This window comes from Petaurus breviceps, unplaced genomic scaffold (genome assembly GCF_028583685.1).
Source record: "Petaurus breviceps papuanus isolate PSGF00001 unplaced genomic scaffold, PetGlider_PUasm1.0 90925, whole genome shotgun sequence".
Classification (NCBI taxonomy): Eukaryota; Metazoa; Chordata; class Mammalia; order Diprotodontia; family Petauridae; genus Petaurus; species Petaurus breviceps.
The window spans coordinates 13,326,291-13,340,067 of record NW_027187380.1 but is presented as its reverse complement, the minus strand read 5'-3'; the positions used below and the strand labels follow the sequence as shown (position 1 = coordinate 13,340,067).

Here is a 13,777-nt window from a genome sequence, read left to right as displayed (position 1 = left end):
CTCTCTCTCTCTCTCTCTCTCTCTCTCTCTCTCTCTCTCTCTCTGTCACACACACACACACCCCTTCTTGGCCAGCTCCAGGCACCGTGGACCAAAAGAAGCCCCTCCAATCAGGATCCTCAAAGATGTAGGGCAGCACACGGGTGAGGAGCCGGCAACAGTTGAGGACAATCTGCTTCTCTTTCTCTGAATGGCAGCCGCTCTCTGATCCCTGCACCAGCTTCTCTACTGCCTGTCATTAGGGAAAAAAGAGGGGAGACAAGGGGCTCACCTTAAATCAGGTTCACTGGGACCAACCACAGTTCTAATTAAAGGTTGGGGGAACCATTTAGAATGTAAGTTCCTTGAGGGCAGGGCTAGTCTCACTTCTGTATTTGTAATCCCAGCATCTAGCACAGTGAAGGCTTAATAAGTAGTAATGATAATGGAGAAAACATAGCGTCTGTGCCAGTCTGGTACCAACCTGAAAGGAAGAGAGAGTCTAACATATCTGGGCCAAGGGATGGATCATAGCCCTACCTCACTATACAATCCACAGTTCTGTCAAGATATTAGGAGACACCCTGTTTTCCAGAGCTAAGGTCCAGCAAGCAAGCTAATGCCCTGAGCTTGGCATAACAACAATCCTTTGCTCTCACCCTCTGGCAAAATCACAAATATATTGTATTGCTTTGACCAGCACCAGGTGTTCTCTGAGCTTGGACAAGTTCTGGTCAAGAAACCTGGCTATGAATCAAACTTGTCCCATTGTCGCTGTTACCCCTCATTGTCAGGGCTACAGTTCACTGCACAACCATTGGTATAAGTATTGAGATCTCCCCACACTGCCTCAGGTCCCCAGCACATGTGTCTAGATCCCCTCCTTGCTTGCAAACCATTTCCCTCACTTTGAAATTAAACTTCTGTTTGATTCCTGACTCTCCTCCCTAGTCTGTCTAGTTCCTGTCATCCCGGAGACCTATTCCATCCCATTGACAGTTCTAAGGCATACAAAGGAGTAGTGTAAGCTCTAACTCCAGAAGAAATGCTCCTCTCCCCTGACAGTACTGGGAAAACAAAGAGGGGATAGGTATTCCAACCAGCAGAAAATAAGTGTTCAGGCAGAGCTAGATGATAGGAGGTATATGGGGGAAAAAAAAAAAGAACAAGACCTAAGCTCTCCAGAGACAACCCCAGAGACCAGCTTAGGAAGAAAACCCCAAAATCATTTGCCCAGTCTGGAACCCTGAAGCCAAGTGGATGGGTGGAAGAGGCAAAATCAAGGGTATATAGGGAGAAGGCATAGTCACTGAGGCTGTTTCAGTCCTGTTCAACTCTTCATGACCCCATTTGGGGTTTTCTTTGGAGTGGTTTGCCATTTCTTTCTCCAGCTCATTTTATAAATGAGGAAACTCTGGCAAACAGGATTAAAGTAACTTGTCCAGGGTCACATAGCTAGTAAGTGTCTGAGGATGGATTTGAACTCATGAAAATGAGTCTTTCTGACTCCAGGTCCAGCACTCCATCCACTGCACCACCCAGCTGTACCACCTTCAGCCTCTCTAGGTCATCAAGTGCAACCCTTTGACTCATGGTCAAGTTTAGATTCAGTCAAGAGGCTACACTAGAGGACCTAGAGAGCCACATGTGGCCTCGAGGCCACAAGTTCCCCACCCCTAGTCCAACAGAGCAATGGATTTAGAATCAAAATGACTCACCTTCCTGAGTTCAAATCCAGTTTCATACACTTACTAGCCTTGCAACCTTGACCAAGTCACCTTAATCCTGTTTGCCTCAGTTTCCTCATCTGTAAAATGAGCTGGAGAAGGAAACGGCAAAAGACTCCAGTATCTTTGCCAAGAAACACATCCCCCTCAAGGTGTGTGGGATATAAGGAACATCAGCCCCTCCAGGGCAGCCCCTCACCTTATAGCACAAGGTGGCCAGGTTGGACGGTGACTCCTCCCGCACAGCCCTGATCTCTGCCGCTGGAACCAGTGCAAAGACGTCCTGTACTGAGGTGGCTGAGTCTGCCCAGAACTGGTCCCAGAAAGCATCATCAGTGGCCTCCACGGGCTGAAAGGGAGATGGAGCATCCAGAAATGTCCTTACAACCACCTACCTTCCCTCCCTCAATCCTGAGGATTATGCAGGAGATGTGGGGCTTGCACACCTTTGCCCCTTGGCCTAAGGAGATCTCAGAGGACAAAGGAAGGGAATGTCAGTGGTTGCCTCAACGGTCCCAGTCAAACCCCAGCATCAAATGGATCTTGGGGAGAATCCCACAACAACCTCTGAGCCCCCTAATGGGAAATGGTAGAGCCTCCAACAAAGGACCTGGTTACTATGTAGGCAGTAAACAAAGGAGCCCAACGGGGAATGGAGTCCAGCCGATACAACAGAGCCCATCAGGGAGGGCTGGGCTCTGTGGTCAGAGGAGAGTCAAAATGATGACAACTCTGAGCGATACCATGGCATAGCTGCATGACCCTAGATATCTCTCTCCAAGCCTAAGTCAGGGCAAGGTAACCATAAGTAAAAAGTTCTGGCAGCATCTGGGATCTCAGGCCACTGCTACTTCCTTCCCTCTGTTCACAGAAATAGTATCCCTCCTCACTAAAGTCAGTCCCTTTACTTGTACTCCCTACTTCTTCCAAGACTTTCCAAATATAAACTTCTCTGGTATTTTAAGCCCTTCACAATCTGGCTCCAGCCTCCCTTTTGAAATTCTCAAACATTACTCCCCTTCAAACACTCTATCGTCGGGCCAAACTAGTCCTCCATACACAACACTTCATCTCCTATCTCTGTGGTATTGCACAGGCTGGCTCCCATGCCTGGAATGTACTCCCTCCTCACTTCCATGGCAGGATATGCACTCAGGGCTTCCTAGCACAGTGCCTAGCACATAGTAGGTGCTAATAAGTGATTGTCTCCGTCCTTCTTTTCTTCCTCCCACCCTGTTTTTCCCTTCCTTCCTAACTAGAATCTCTATCCTTCAAAGCTTAGCTCAAATAATCACCACCACATGAGGCCTTTCCTGAACTCCCACATATACACACATAAATACGCATGTGTGTACATGCACATACATGGAAGCATACATACGCACATATGTACATACATAGATGTATACACGCATGTGTACACACATATGCAAACACATAAACACACATGCGCGCATACATACACGCGTTAGTACCTCCCCTCCCAAAATGCTGTATATATTTAGAATTGTACATATTTTTCTCTTTCAGAGCAGGTACCACTTCGTTTCATTGTTTTTGAATCTCCAGTACTTAGCACTATGCCTGGAGAGTAGGAAGCGCTTAATAAATAGATATAGACACAAACATGGATAAATAGAATGTAAGTACCTTGAAGGCAAAGATTATTTCACTTAAGTTTTTTTTTCATCCCCAGCACTTTGAACAGTGTCTGGCACACAATAGGTGCCTAATTTAAAAAACCTTTTAATTGAATGACTTATTAACTCCATTAATCAGCCCTTCTCTTTCAAGTTTTTTTCTTTTGGTTTTTTTTGGAGGGGGAGCTTTTGGGGGCAGTTTTTCTTTTTAAGGCAAGGCAATCAGAGTTAAATGACTTGCCCAGGTTCATATAGCTAATAAGTATCAAGGATAGGTTTGAATTCAGGTCCTCCTGACTCCAGGGCTGGTGCTCTATCCACTGGGTCACCTAGCTTCCCCTTTCATGTATTTTCAGTCTTTTTCTTCCTACTGGATCCTTCCTCTCCATCCACAAATATGATCAAGTCACCCCAATCCTTTAAAAAAAAAAGCATTTTCTTAATCTTTCTAAGTTTAACACTTAAAAGATACTTGTTGAATTGAATTCTGCCCTGACTAGTCAGTCATTCCATCTCTCTCCTCTCTTTTACTGCTAAACTTTTTGGAAAAATCAGTCTAAGCTCTAGGCAACCTCACTACCCTCCCTTTCCTCAGCTCTTTGCAAAAAAACTTCTGCCCCCAATATTCTGACGAAACTGTTCTCTCAAAGGTCAGTACTGACCTCCTCATAACCAGTCCAAAGGTCCTCTTTGGGCCCCAGACTTCTCTACTTCTCAATAGCTTCTTGACACTGCCACAGGGTACCCTCACCATCTCTGCCTTCATAAGCACCATCGTCTTCTGGTTATCTTACTTCCTTTCTCACTACTCCTCTACTTTCTCATCCTCTTGCAATCCCATTACACAGATATTTCTGAAACATCTATTCTTCTTCACTCATTCATTCCCATGATGTAGAACAATTTCATTTATTCCTTCAATCAGATGACACAGAAATCTCTGACTCCAGGGTCTGGCTTGTCTTAGAGTTCCAGAGTCAAATGACTTCAGGACATCTCTAAAATGAGGGTCCATTGAAACCTCAAACTCAACATGTCCAAAATCAAACTTTTTAAATCTTTCCTCCTAAAACTGCTTCTCCTTGAATGTTTGTGCTGTCCCTCCATTCTCCCATGTTAACAATCTTTGCATATCTTTGACCTTCCTCTCTCCCTCACCAATCATATTCAATCAACAATTAAGTCATGGCAATTCCTCCTTCATATTTGTTGCAGTCATCCTTTCTTTTCCAGCCCTAGATTGCCATCACCCTAGTACAGACTTTCATTACTTGCCTAGATTACTGAAATGACCGTCATCATCATCATCATCATAAATAACATTTATATAGCACTTCAAGATTTGCAAAGTGCTTTCTTTACAGATATTATCTCATTTTATTCTCACAACAACTCTGGGAGGTAGGAGCTCTCATCATCCTTTGTAGAAGAGGAAACTAAGGCAGACTTGCCCCCAGTTAAGTGACTTTCCCAGAGTCACACAGCTAGTAATTATCTATAGCAGAATCTGAACTCAGGTCTTCCTAGCACAGTGTCTGGCACATAGTAGATACTTAATAAATGCTTTTTTCCTTATTTCCTTCCTTCCTTCCTTCTGGTCCAGGGTTCTATGCAATGTACCACCTTGTTGCCTTTTAACAGCTTTTCTCAATTTCATTTTCTGCCCCCTCCCCCCAGTCAACAGGGAACACCCAGGTTAGAAAACTCCCTCTTCCATGCAGATCTGTACATTCTCAGCAGCTCATATAAGAGTTGCCTAGAGTCACTATTGAAAAGTTCAGTGACTTGCCCAGAGTCATGATGACAGCATGTGAGCAGGACTCAGGTCTTACTGTCTTTGAGGTCAGCTCCCTATCTACTATGCAAGGCTATTCTGCAGCTTTTATACTGCTGTCAAAATAATATTTCTTTCTAGTCTGCTCAGAAAATCCTCAATGGTTCCCTACTGCCTACTGAATAAAGTTCCAACTCCCCTGCCTGACATTTCAAGGACCAGTACGATGTGGCACCACCCTATCTGACTTTTTCTTATTTTATTTCTTTCCATGAACTCTGTTGTCTGAACTTGATTCCTTGTACCTCTGAACACATCCTATGCTCTCCCTTCTCCATGTCTTTGTTGTTCAGTCATGTCTGATACTTCATAACTCCATTTGTAGTTTTCTTGGTAAAGATAATGGAGTGGTTTACACTTTGTTTTACAACTCTCTACTATACATCTTGTGAATGTAATGTATTATCTGAATTGGTATTTTTTTCTTCCATTTTTTTTCTTCCATTCTTTTCTTCCATTAGACTATAAGTTCTATGATGACAAATATTTTTAATAAATGTTTGTTGAATGAATATTTAATGTATTTTCCCCAAGAAGGAGGGAGCAAACAATACAGGCTCCTCTTCACAAGTTCATCTGCCCTCTAGGCTCAGCCTCCACAACTGCCTCTGTCATTAATTCAGAGGTGGGTAAATATCTTAAAAGTCCTGGAAACTCTAATAGCTGGTTTTTATATTGACTAAAATAGGTGAAAACCACCTCTGTAGAGCTTTGAGGAAACTGAGGCAAATAAGGTTAAATTACTTGCCCAGAGTCACAAAGCTAGTAAATGTCTGAGGCCAGATTTGAACTCAGGAAAATTAATCTTCCTGACTCCTGGCCCAGCATCTATCTATGCCACCTAATCCATGCCCTTACTTATGTCCTATGCCTAAAATGGCCTCTCTCTCCTTTCCCCAACCATTGTTGCTTGAATTCTTAACCACTCTATAAAGCCCAATTCAAATGCTGCCTCTGTCACTAATGCCTGCTGTTAGCAGAGACCTTCAAATCCCCTGTTTATACTCCCTCCTCTTCAGATCTCACCAGCAACCCATGACAAGGTGGCATTTCCACTACCCACTGGCTGAAAAAAGGGGACCAGGTGACTGATAGAAATGATGGTTTCTTTCCAGAGTTGTCCTATTCAGACCATAGAGTTCAGGGAAAGGAATAAAATAAGAAAAAGTCAGATGCAGTTGGTGCCACATTGTACATATCTTTGGATGTCAGGCAGGGAAGTTGGAACTTTATTAAACTGGGATCCTCCAAATTATTTCAAAACCACTACCACCACTCTCTCCCTAACTTTTCCACCAGGACACCACCCATTTAGGGAAAGGAAAAGGGACAGGAAACAGAAAACCATTGAGAACTACAAGGCGTTCCGAACCGGGGTCAGATCCTCTGCTAGGGGCTGGACTATTGGACTAGGAAGAAAACAGGATGCACCACAGGAAAGCCAGAGAGGCGACTCTAGCCTCAGTCACAGGAGAAAGGCTGCTGGGTTCTTCTCACCTCCTAATCAGAGTCATCCCTTCAAATCCTAACACTGTCCCAAAGAGACTGAGGCCTGGAGCTTACTCAGGTCCCTGTTGCTCCCCTCCTCTTCCAGGGAGAAGGTACTAACAGTGCTGGTCTTGGCAGAGAAACCTGGCTTCACTTTCCTCATTTTCACAACAAAAGTAACACTTTCATCACTTTCCCTCCAGGCTGGGATTACAATCAGGGATAGTGAGTATGAAGTAGACCTTTGTAGGAAAGAGAATATGAAAGAAAAAAAACTCTCAGATACCCTTTTCTCAGGTTGGCTTCCAAACCATACCAGTTCCCTTTGGGGACCAATCACCTATAAGCCTCTTTTTAAGAGTTCCCCAACATCTACTGAGCCAAAAGCCACGTTACATTCTTCAACCAGGGTGTGTCAACCTCATAGGTAAATAACAGAGCTTCCCACCTCTTCATGTAGTACCTCACACATGGGAGCTTATCTTTCAGCCCTCTCTCTGCTCTGTACCCAGTTTTGGCTCTCTTACCCACAAATCCATGGATTTAGAAACCTATGCCAGTTAGAACTGGAATCCGAAGCCAACAAGGGTAGCTGGAAACAGAGGGGCCGATAGGGTGTTTCATTTGGGAAGTCTTCTTTCAAAGAATAATCAAGCATTTACCTGGGAGTCTGGTGAAGGCAGTAGAGGGATAGCAGCAGTGGCCTGCCAGCTTTTGGGTAGGGGGTGGGAGGGTCAGTGTTCCACTCTAAGCACAATCCCAACAGTGGGGGGAAAAAAAGAAAAAATGGAGAGGCCCTGGAGAGTTGTAAGGCCAACGAGAGCCAGAATGAGAAACCCAAAAGGATGGTCATCTATAATACCTGTTGCTATATTAAAAAAAATCATAGATGCAGAGCTGGAAAGGTGCTTGGAAGCCATCCAGACCAAAACCCTATTTTACAGAAAAAAAAAGAACCTGAAACCCAAAAAGATTTAGAGGATCAGATCATTAATAACTGGCAGAGCAGGGGTTGAAACTCTGTTCCTGTGAATCAAACCTGGGATTGTTCCCTGCTCCATTGAGCAGGGAATAGGATCAACAGGATTCTGGTAAGAACCCCAAAGCATTTCGATTCAGGCATCTGGGTGAAACAGGAAGGTAAGAAGAACAGAGCTGTATCTGACCATAGGTAAGAGGGAAAGCAGGTTTATACTGGGGGGAGAGGTGCAGAGAAAGGTTCCCAATGGGGAGGGAGTGCAAGCAGGTGCCCCCAGGGCCCTTCCAGATCTCACAGTTTAGGGTTCTATGGTGCCCCCAGACTGGGATGGAGACCTAGTTTAGGTTCTGCTCAACCCAGGCAGAGGGGCCCAGCATAGCTATCAGTGTTTGGGCTGCCCAGCTGGTGGTGGGAACACCTGTGCCCCTGTTCTATCAATCAGCCCTTATACTCTGTGACTGTTAGAGGTCGTGACAGAGGGGCACCCCAAACATCCCCCCTCACCCCTTATACACACACACATATCAGGGGCACCCCAAACATCCCCCCTCACCCCTTATACACACACACAAATCAACTTTGTGGCCTCTGGTCAGGGTCATAGGCTCCCAACAGTTATGGCAATGCACAGGACACCTGCCACCATCCCCTCCCCAGGCTGGATTTGCTACAGTAGGCTGAGGAAAGTGTCCAGGCCCTCTCTTGGCCCGGGGGCCATCAGAGCCCAGCCAGGCCCGACCACAGCCAACGCACACCAGCTGTTTCCCCCACCAGACCCGGCTTTGTTTGCACTGAGTCATCGAAGGCTAGGCGTCCGGACCGACTGGCACCCAGGGTGGGTGGGAGCCGGAGCCGAAGGAGGGAATAGCTCGGGGGGGGGGAAACAGGGGGGGGGGGGGGGGGGGGGGGGGGGGGGGGGGGGGGGGGGGGGGGGGGGGGGCAGGGGGCACGAAGGGGGGGGGAGGGGAACGGAGTTGCCAGCCGGCTGCTCCCAGGCGTAGGCACACGTCAGCTTTGGCCAACAACCACCCTGGGGGCCAGGAGCCTGGGGACTTCCGTGGGGCTCCTCTGCTCAGCCCCGCGCGTTTTCCATCACACAGCACCCTCCTCCCAGGCCAGTCCCCCCCACAGACAGCCGTGGCTGTGGCTATGGCCTTGAACAGAGTCGGCTTCCTCAGGCGGCCGAGAAGCCTGAGGTGCAGATCGGCTCGGCTCCCCAGAGGTGGGGATGGGGATGGGGAGGGGGAGGGGGAGGAGAGGGGAGGGGGACGCCCCGGGTGGGCTTCCTTGGCCCTGCCTGCACCTGAGTCTTGGTGGTGAGCTGGATGACCGCCTTCCGGAAGTTCAGCTTGGAGTCGGCCGTCCCCATGTCTCCTCCTGGAGCCGCCGGATCCCGGCCCCGCAGCCACCGGGTACTCTCCTGATGGCGAAGAGGTCCCCGAGTCCCGTGCGTCCCCGCCTTGCTCCTCCTCCTCCTCCTCCCCTCCCCATCACCGCCCCGCCCCCTTCCCCATCACTGGCCAGCTCACTCCTCTGCCTCTCTCTCTTGCTCTCTCCCTCCTTCCCATCCTCGTCTTTGCCTCCCCCACTCCTCGTTCCCTCCTATTCCTGCTTTGCTGCCTTCTCCACCACCTCCCGCTCACCATCACTGTCTTTGTCTCTCCTCTCTCCATTCACGTCTATCCCTCTTCACCATCCTTGTTTTGGTCCCTTCCAGTTAATCTTTTCGTTCCTCTATTCATCTCGACAAATATTTGTTAGATGCGTATTACGTGAAATTCCTCTTCTCCATCTCTCTCCCTAGCCCTAGCCTCACCACCATCCCGAACTCTTCTCATATCCGTTTCTTCTCTTCATGTATGACTCTATCTTTTTCCTTTCTAGGCTTCTCTTCTTTACTGTTACATTCCTGCCTCTAGTTATCCTTTAACTACCCCATCCGCTACCCCTATTTCCTCTTTACCACTCCTGTCACCCATTCGCTTCCCCACACCCCTGATTCTTGCCTTCCCCTCACTTCCTCAGTCCTCCCCAAAGGAGGATGCCTAATTCGTTCTCTCTCTCTCTCTCTCTCTCTCTCTCTCTCTCTCTCTCTTTCTCTCTCTCCACCTCTCCAATTTCCATCTTCCCCTTTTCTAAAATGTTTACAACCACACCTTCTTTCCCATTCCCCTTTCTTACTCTCTTCCTTACTCTTTTCCCACTTTTCTCAGGTCCTCCCAGTTATTCCAATGAAGATAATTTATAACTTTTGCATTTCATTTTATAAAAATTGGTGGTTAGGTGATTCTGCACCTAAATAAATAGCTTCTCAGACAAAAAGTACTAGGGAGCCTAATTTCCTGTCTTTACTTTCTAATCATGGCCCTTCCCTGCTAAGTATAATTTTAAATTTTAAATTGAAACTAGCAAAAATCAAGTACACAGGCAAAAAGTTGAGTATCCATAAAAGTGATGAGTGTTTCCTTAATACTTGCTAAAATACAAGGATGAAATATATCCTGTGTGTCCCATATTCAGTTTAATTAAGTAGAATTTAATAAACACCTCTATCTATAAGGCATTGTGCTGGATCCCAGGATACAATGACAAAAATTAAATAGTTCCTGACTTCAGGGAGTTTACATTCTACAACATGTACATAGATTAAGTGTAACAATCAGTGACTCAGGGACAGAAAGGGAGGTATGGTATACTCTCTCTCTAAGTAAGGGGCTCAAGAGGACTGGATCCAGCCCAGGAACCAGGTTCTTCACTTCCTGATTTCTAAAACAAGGGAGTCAGGATTTTCTCAAACTCCCTAGCTCATTACACTTCACCCAAAGGAGGTTTTGGGTCACATGTAGGACTTCCCCAAAGGAATTAAAAGGGTCTCTTCTAGAAAGGTTTTTTTTTATATTTTATTATTTATATTTTATATGTATATAATATTATATATTATAAAAGTAGGGCCTAGGACTCAGGTAGCTATTTATTTCCTGTACCATAAAAGAAATACTTAAGAGAGTGAACCTTCAAGAGAGTGACATTTCATGTGTATGGAATATGTCTGATTCTAGAAAATCATTTGATAATTTAAGTCTGCCTCATCTGGGGTCATAGATCTGCCCAGATTTTTAAGAGAAACTAACTCTAAGTTCTGAGACAGCAGTTGTTGATTTTCAAATGTAACAAGTTGTAGTATACAGTGTACTATACACTGCACATACAGTATACTATATGCACACCAGAACTGTTTTATGATTATAGGAGGAATGTCATTTATCTGATTATAGCCAGCAGATATGAATGTTTCCTAACTCTAAGCTAAAGTGTCATTCACAGTCATTCACAGAGAGGACCCAGAATCTAACCTCTGAAAGATAGGGGAGGGGAAAGGGAGAGAGAAAGGAGTGGTAAAAAGTGAAAGAGCAGATTTCAGAACTGCATCATCTAAGACTGAAGCAGAAAGAGATGGATACTACATACGACTGCAGTTGAGCAGAGGAACAGTTTTGGAAGCAGAAAATATGAGAAGCAATTCTATTGTTGTAATGAGATATATAATTTTCATCTTAATCAATATATGTATAATGATTATACTATTTGGATTTGTTGGAGCTTCCCTTCTTTCCAGGGGACTCTGACTTAAAAGCTGAGAGTGCAGCTGACAAGCTGCAGCCAAACTGATCAATCAGACCTCCTGACATGCTAACAATCCCCACACTTGTAACCACCAAGTGAACTAAACCAGGTACCTCGATTCTGCTCCTGGCCATGTTCACCCTGGTTCTGTGACCTGCTAAACAATCACTCAAAGTTTTTTGGTTTTAAGGGTTTGGTTTGTTTTTTTTTTTGCTTTTTGGAGGGCAATTGGGGTTGTGACTTGCCCGGGGTCACACAGCTAGTTTTGTGTTAAGTGGCTGTCTGAGGCCAAATTTGAACTGAAGCTATATTTGAACTCAGGTCCTCCTGACTCCAGGGCCGGTGCTCTATTTACTGCACCACCTACCCACCCCCCTGCTGAACAATCACGAGGCTCAATGACCCTAAGAATTTGGAGACTGTTCACACAAGACCCAAGAATGCCTGGGTTGTGGTCCAGCCATGTACTTGGAGACTGTTTACCCTAAAGCAGGGGTGGAGAACCTTCAGCCTCAAGGTCACATGTGGCCCCTCTGGGTCCTCAAGTGTGGCCCTTTGACTGAATTCAAACTTTGTTCAGAATATCATTCTGTGAAGTTTGGATTCAGTCAAAGGGCCACACTTGAGGACCTAGAGGCCACATGTGGCCTCAAGGTCACAGGCTCCCCAACCCTTCTCTAAACCCAAGGATGCCTGTGTTGTGGTCCAGTCATTTGTGGTTTTCACACTTAAAAACCCTACCCCTGTCCTAAGCAGGTGACCCCCCCCCCACCTTAGGAAGGTGGACTTTACTTGTAAGCAAGATGTTTCTCTCACTTTGAAATTAAACTTCTATTTGATTCCTCACTCTCCTATCTCTGGCCTGCTCTGTTCAGCTCCAACCATCCACAAGTTAGATGACACTATAAATAAACTGATTTACCTGAAATCTTGTGCCCAGTGAGATGATAGTCAAGCAACAGCCAAGCAGAGGAGGCATCTGTTCAATACAAAAGCTCCATTCATCAAAGAACTTTAATGGACAGTTGCTGAGACAGAAAGAAGACACTAAAGTTTAGAATTCCAGAGTTGTGAGCTACCAAGAGCATATTGGTTTTCCTCATTCATGTGCCTTCTTGGTAGGCTGATAAATGTGTCTGCCCATCCTCCTCCACACATACTGAATTGCTTAGTAGGAGAGTGTGACCCAGGTTTATGTGTGGATTGTGCTGTATTTATTATCCCTGAATTTACTTTGATATATGAGTATCTGTGATATTTTTCCTTCTGCCTTATTAAGTAAATGGTTATGTTTAAGAGCAAAAAGTGCCATTACTATAAGTGGCTGATTTTGTGTAAATGGAGGCTAAATCATCAAGCTACATTGTCAAATAAAGCATAATACGACAATCTATCCTGTTACATTTTTCTGGGACTACAAATAGGTATTTTACCTTTATTTGGACCCTGCATTATCGGAGTAATTCACTCAAAGTTCATGTGTTTTGGCAAAATAGGCATTTGTGGCTCATTTTCATCTGTGTTCATCTTATCCTCCAGGAAGCATTATAATAGCTACAGAAAGCACCTCCCTCGGTGCAAATGAGCTGGAGCCAAATGAGAAAGCCAGGAACCCCCAAACTCCACAGGTAGCCACCAGGCTCAGGAACAATATTCAATTGTCACCTCTGATCTGGGAGAGAAACACAAAACCAAAGAATCAGCTGGGGCTTTAACATCTAGTCTCAGGTTTACCTAGATAAGCACATATTCTTGCTGCTTTCTGCCAGCAGCCTCCATAACTACCAGGTGGAAGAAATCTCTTTCCCACCCCACTCTTCCTGGGAAGCCCAGAGCACAGAGGCTTAACACACTGGGTACATGGGAAGAAAAAGAATGATTCACAATGATCACTTTTCTTTGATGAAGCCCCCCCCCCCCATCACAGTGTTAGTGTTGTACATGGAGACCAACCAGATGGGGCGGGGAGGAAGAAGCTTATAGTTCTGAGAGGCAGTTGAGAAGTGACAGCATGGGACACTGTGCAAAATTGTAGAGGTGGACATGGAATGCTGTATAATTGGAACAAGTAGTCTTGTTTAATTGGAATACAGAAGTACACACCCTGCAGCATGCCTTAATGTTGCATTAGAAGGTTAGCTACCAGTGGAAGGAAATGTGTTTCCAAGATGGTCTATATCCCACTCGAGAGCATAGTGAACAAGTGAAACCTTTAGGGTCAAAAATAGGCTATTAAAATAAATTGATAAGGTCTCCCAATTCCTATATCAAAAAATTTCAAGATTCCTTGAAAGCAATAACAACAGAAATTTTTGTCATTATTTAATTGTTTTCAGTCGGTTGAACTCTTTGTGACCCCCTTTGGGATTTTCTTGGCAGATACTAGAGTGATTTGCCATTTCCTTTTCCAGCTCATTTTACATATGAGGAAACTGAGGCAAACAAGGTTAAGCGACTTGCCCAGGGTCACACAGCTACTAAGTGTCTGGGACTGGATTTGAACTCA

At 45.3% G+C, this 13,777-nt stretch overlaps 1 protein-coding gene across 3 annotated transcripts in view; it reads right to left on the bottom strand.

Annotated features, from left to right (window-relative positions):
* HID1 (HID1 domain containing) overlaps nt 1-12,314 on the bottom strand; it is a 32,253-nt gene extending 19,939 nt beyond the window's left edge. For 2 of the 3 annotated variants that reach the window (XM_069076473.1, XM_069076474.1), the window contains exons 1-4: nt 12,194-12,314; nt 8,951-9,067; nt 1,906-2,055; nt 62-232 (exon numbers count right to left, since the gene is read on the bottom strand). In XM_069076473.1, coding sequence (XP_068932574.1) covers nt 62-232; nt 1,906-2,055; nt 8,951-9,067; nt 12,194-12,250 — 495 coding nt within the window. In that variant the 5' untranslated portion in view covers nt 12,251-12,314. The remainder of the gene's footprint in view (nt 1-61; nt 233-1,905; nt 2,056-8,950; nt 9,068-12,193) is intronic. The other variant, XM_069076475.1, reaches the window with a different exon arrangement.
* Between the last annotated feature and the right edge of the window lie 1,463 nt (nt 12,315-13,777).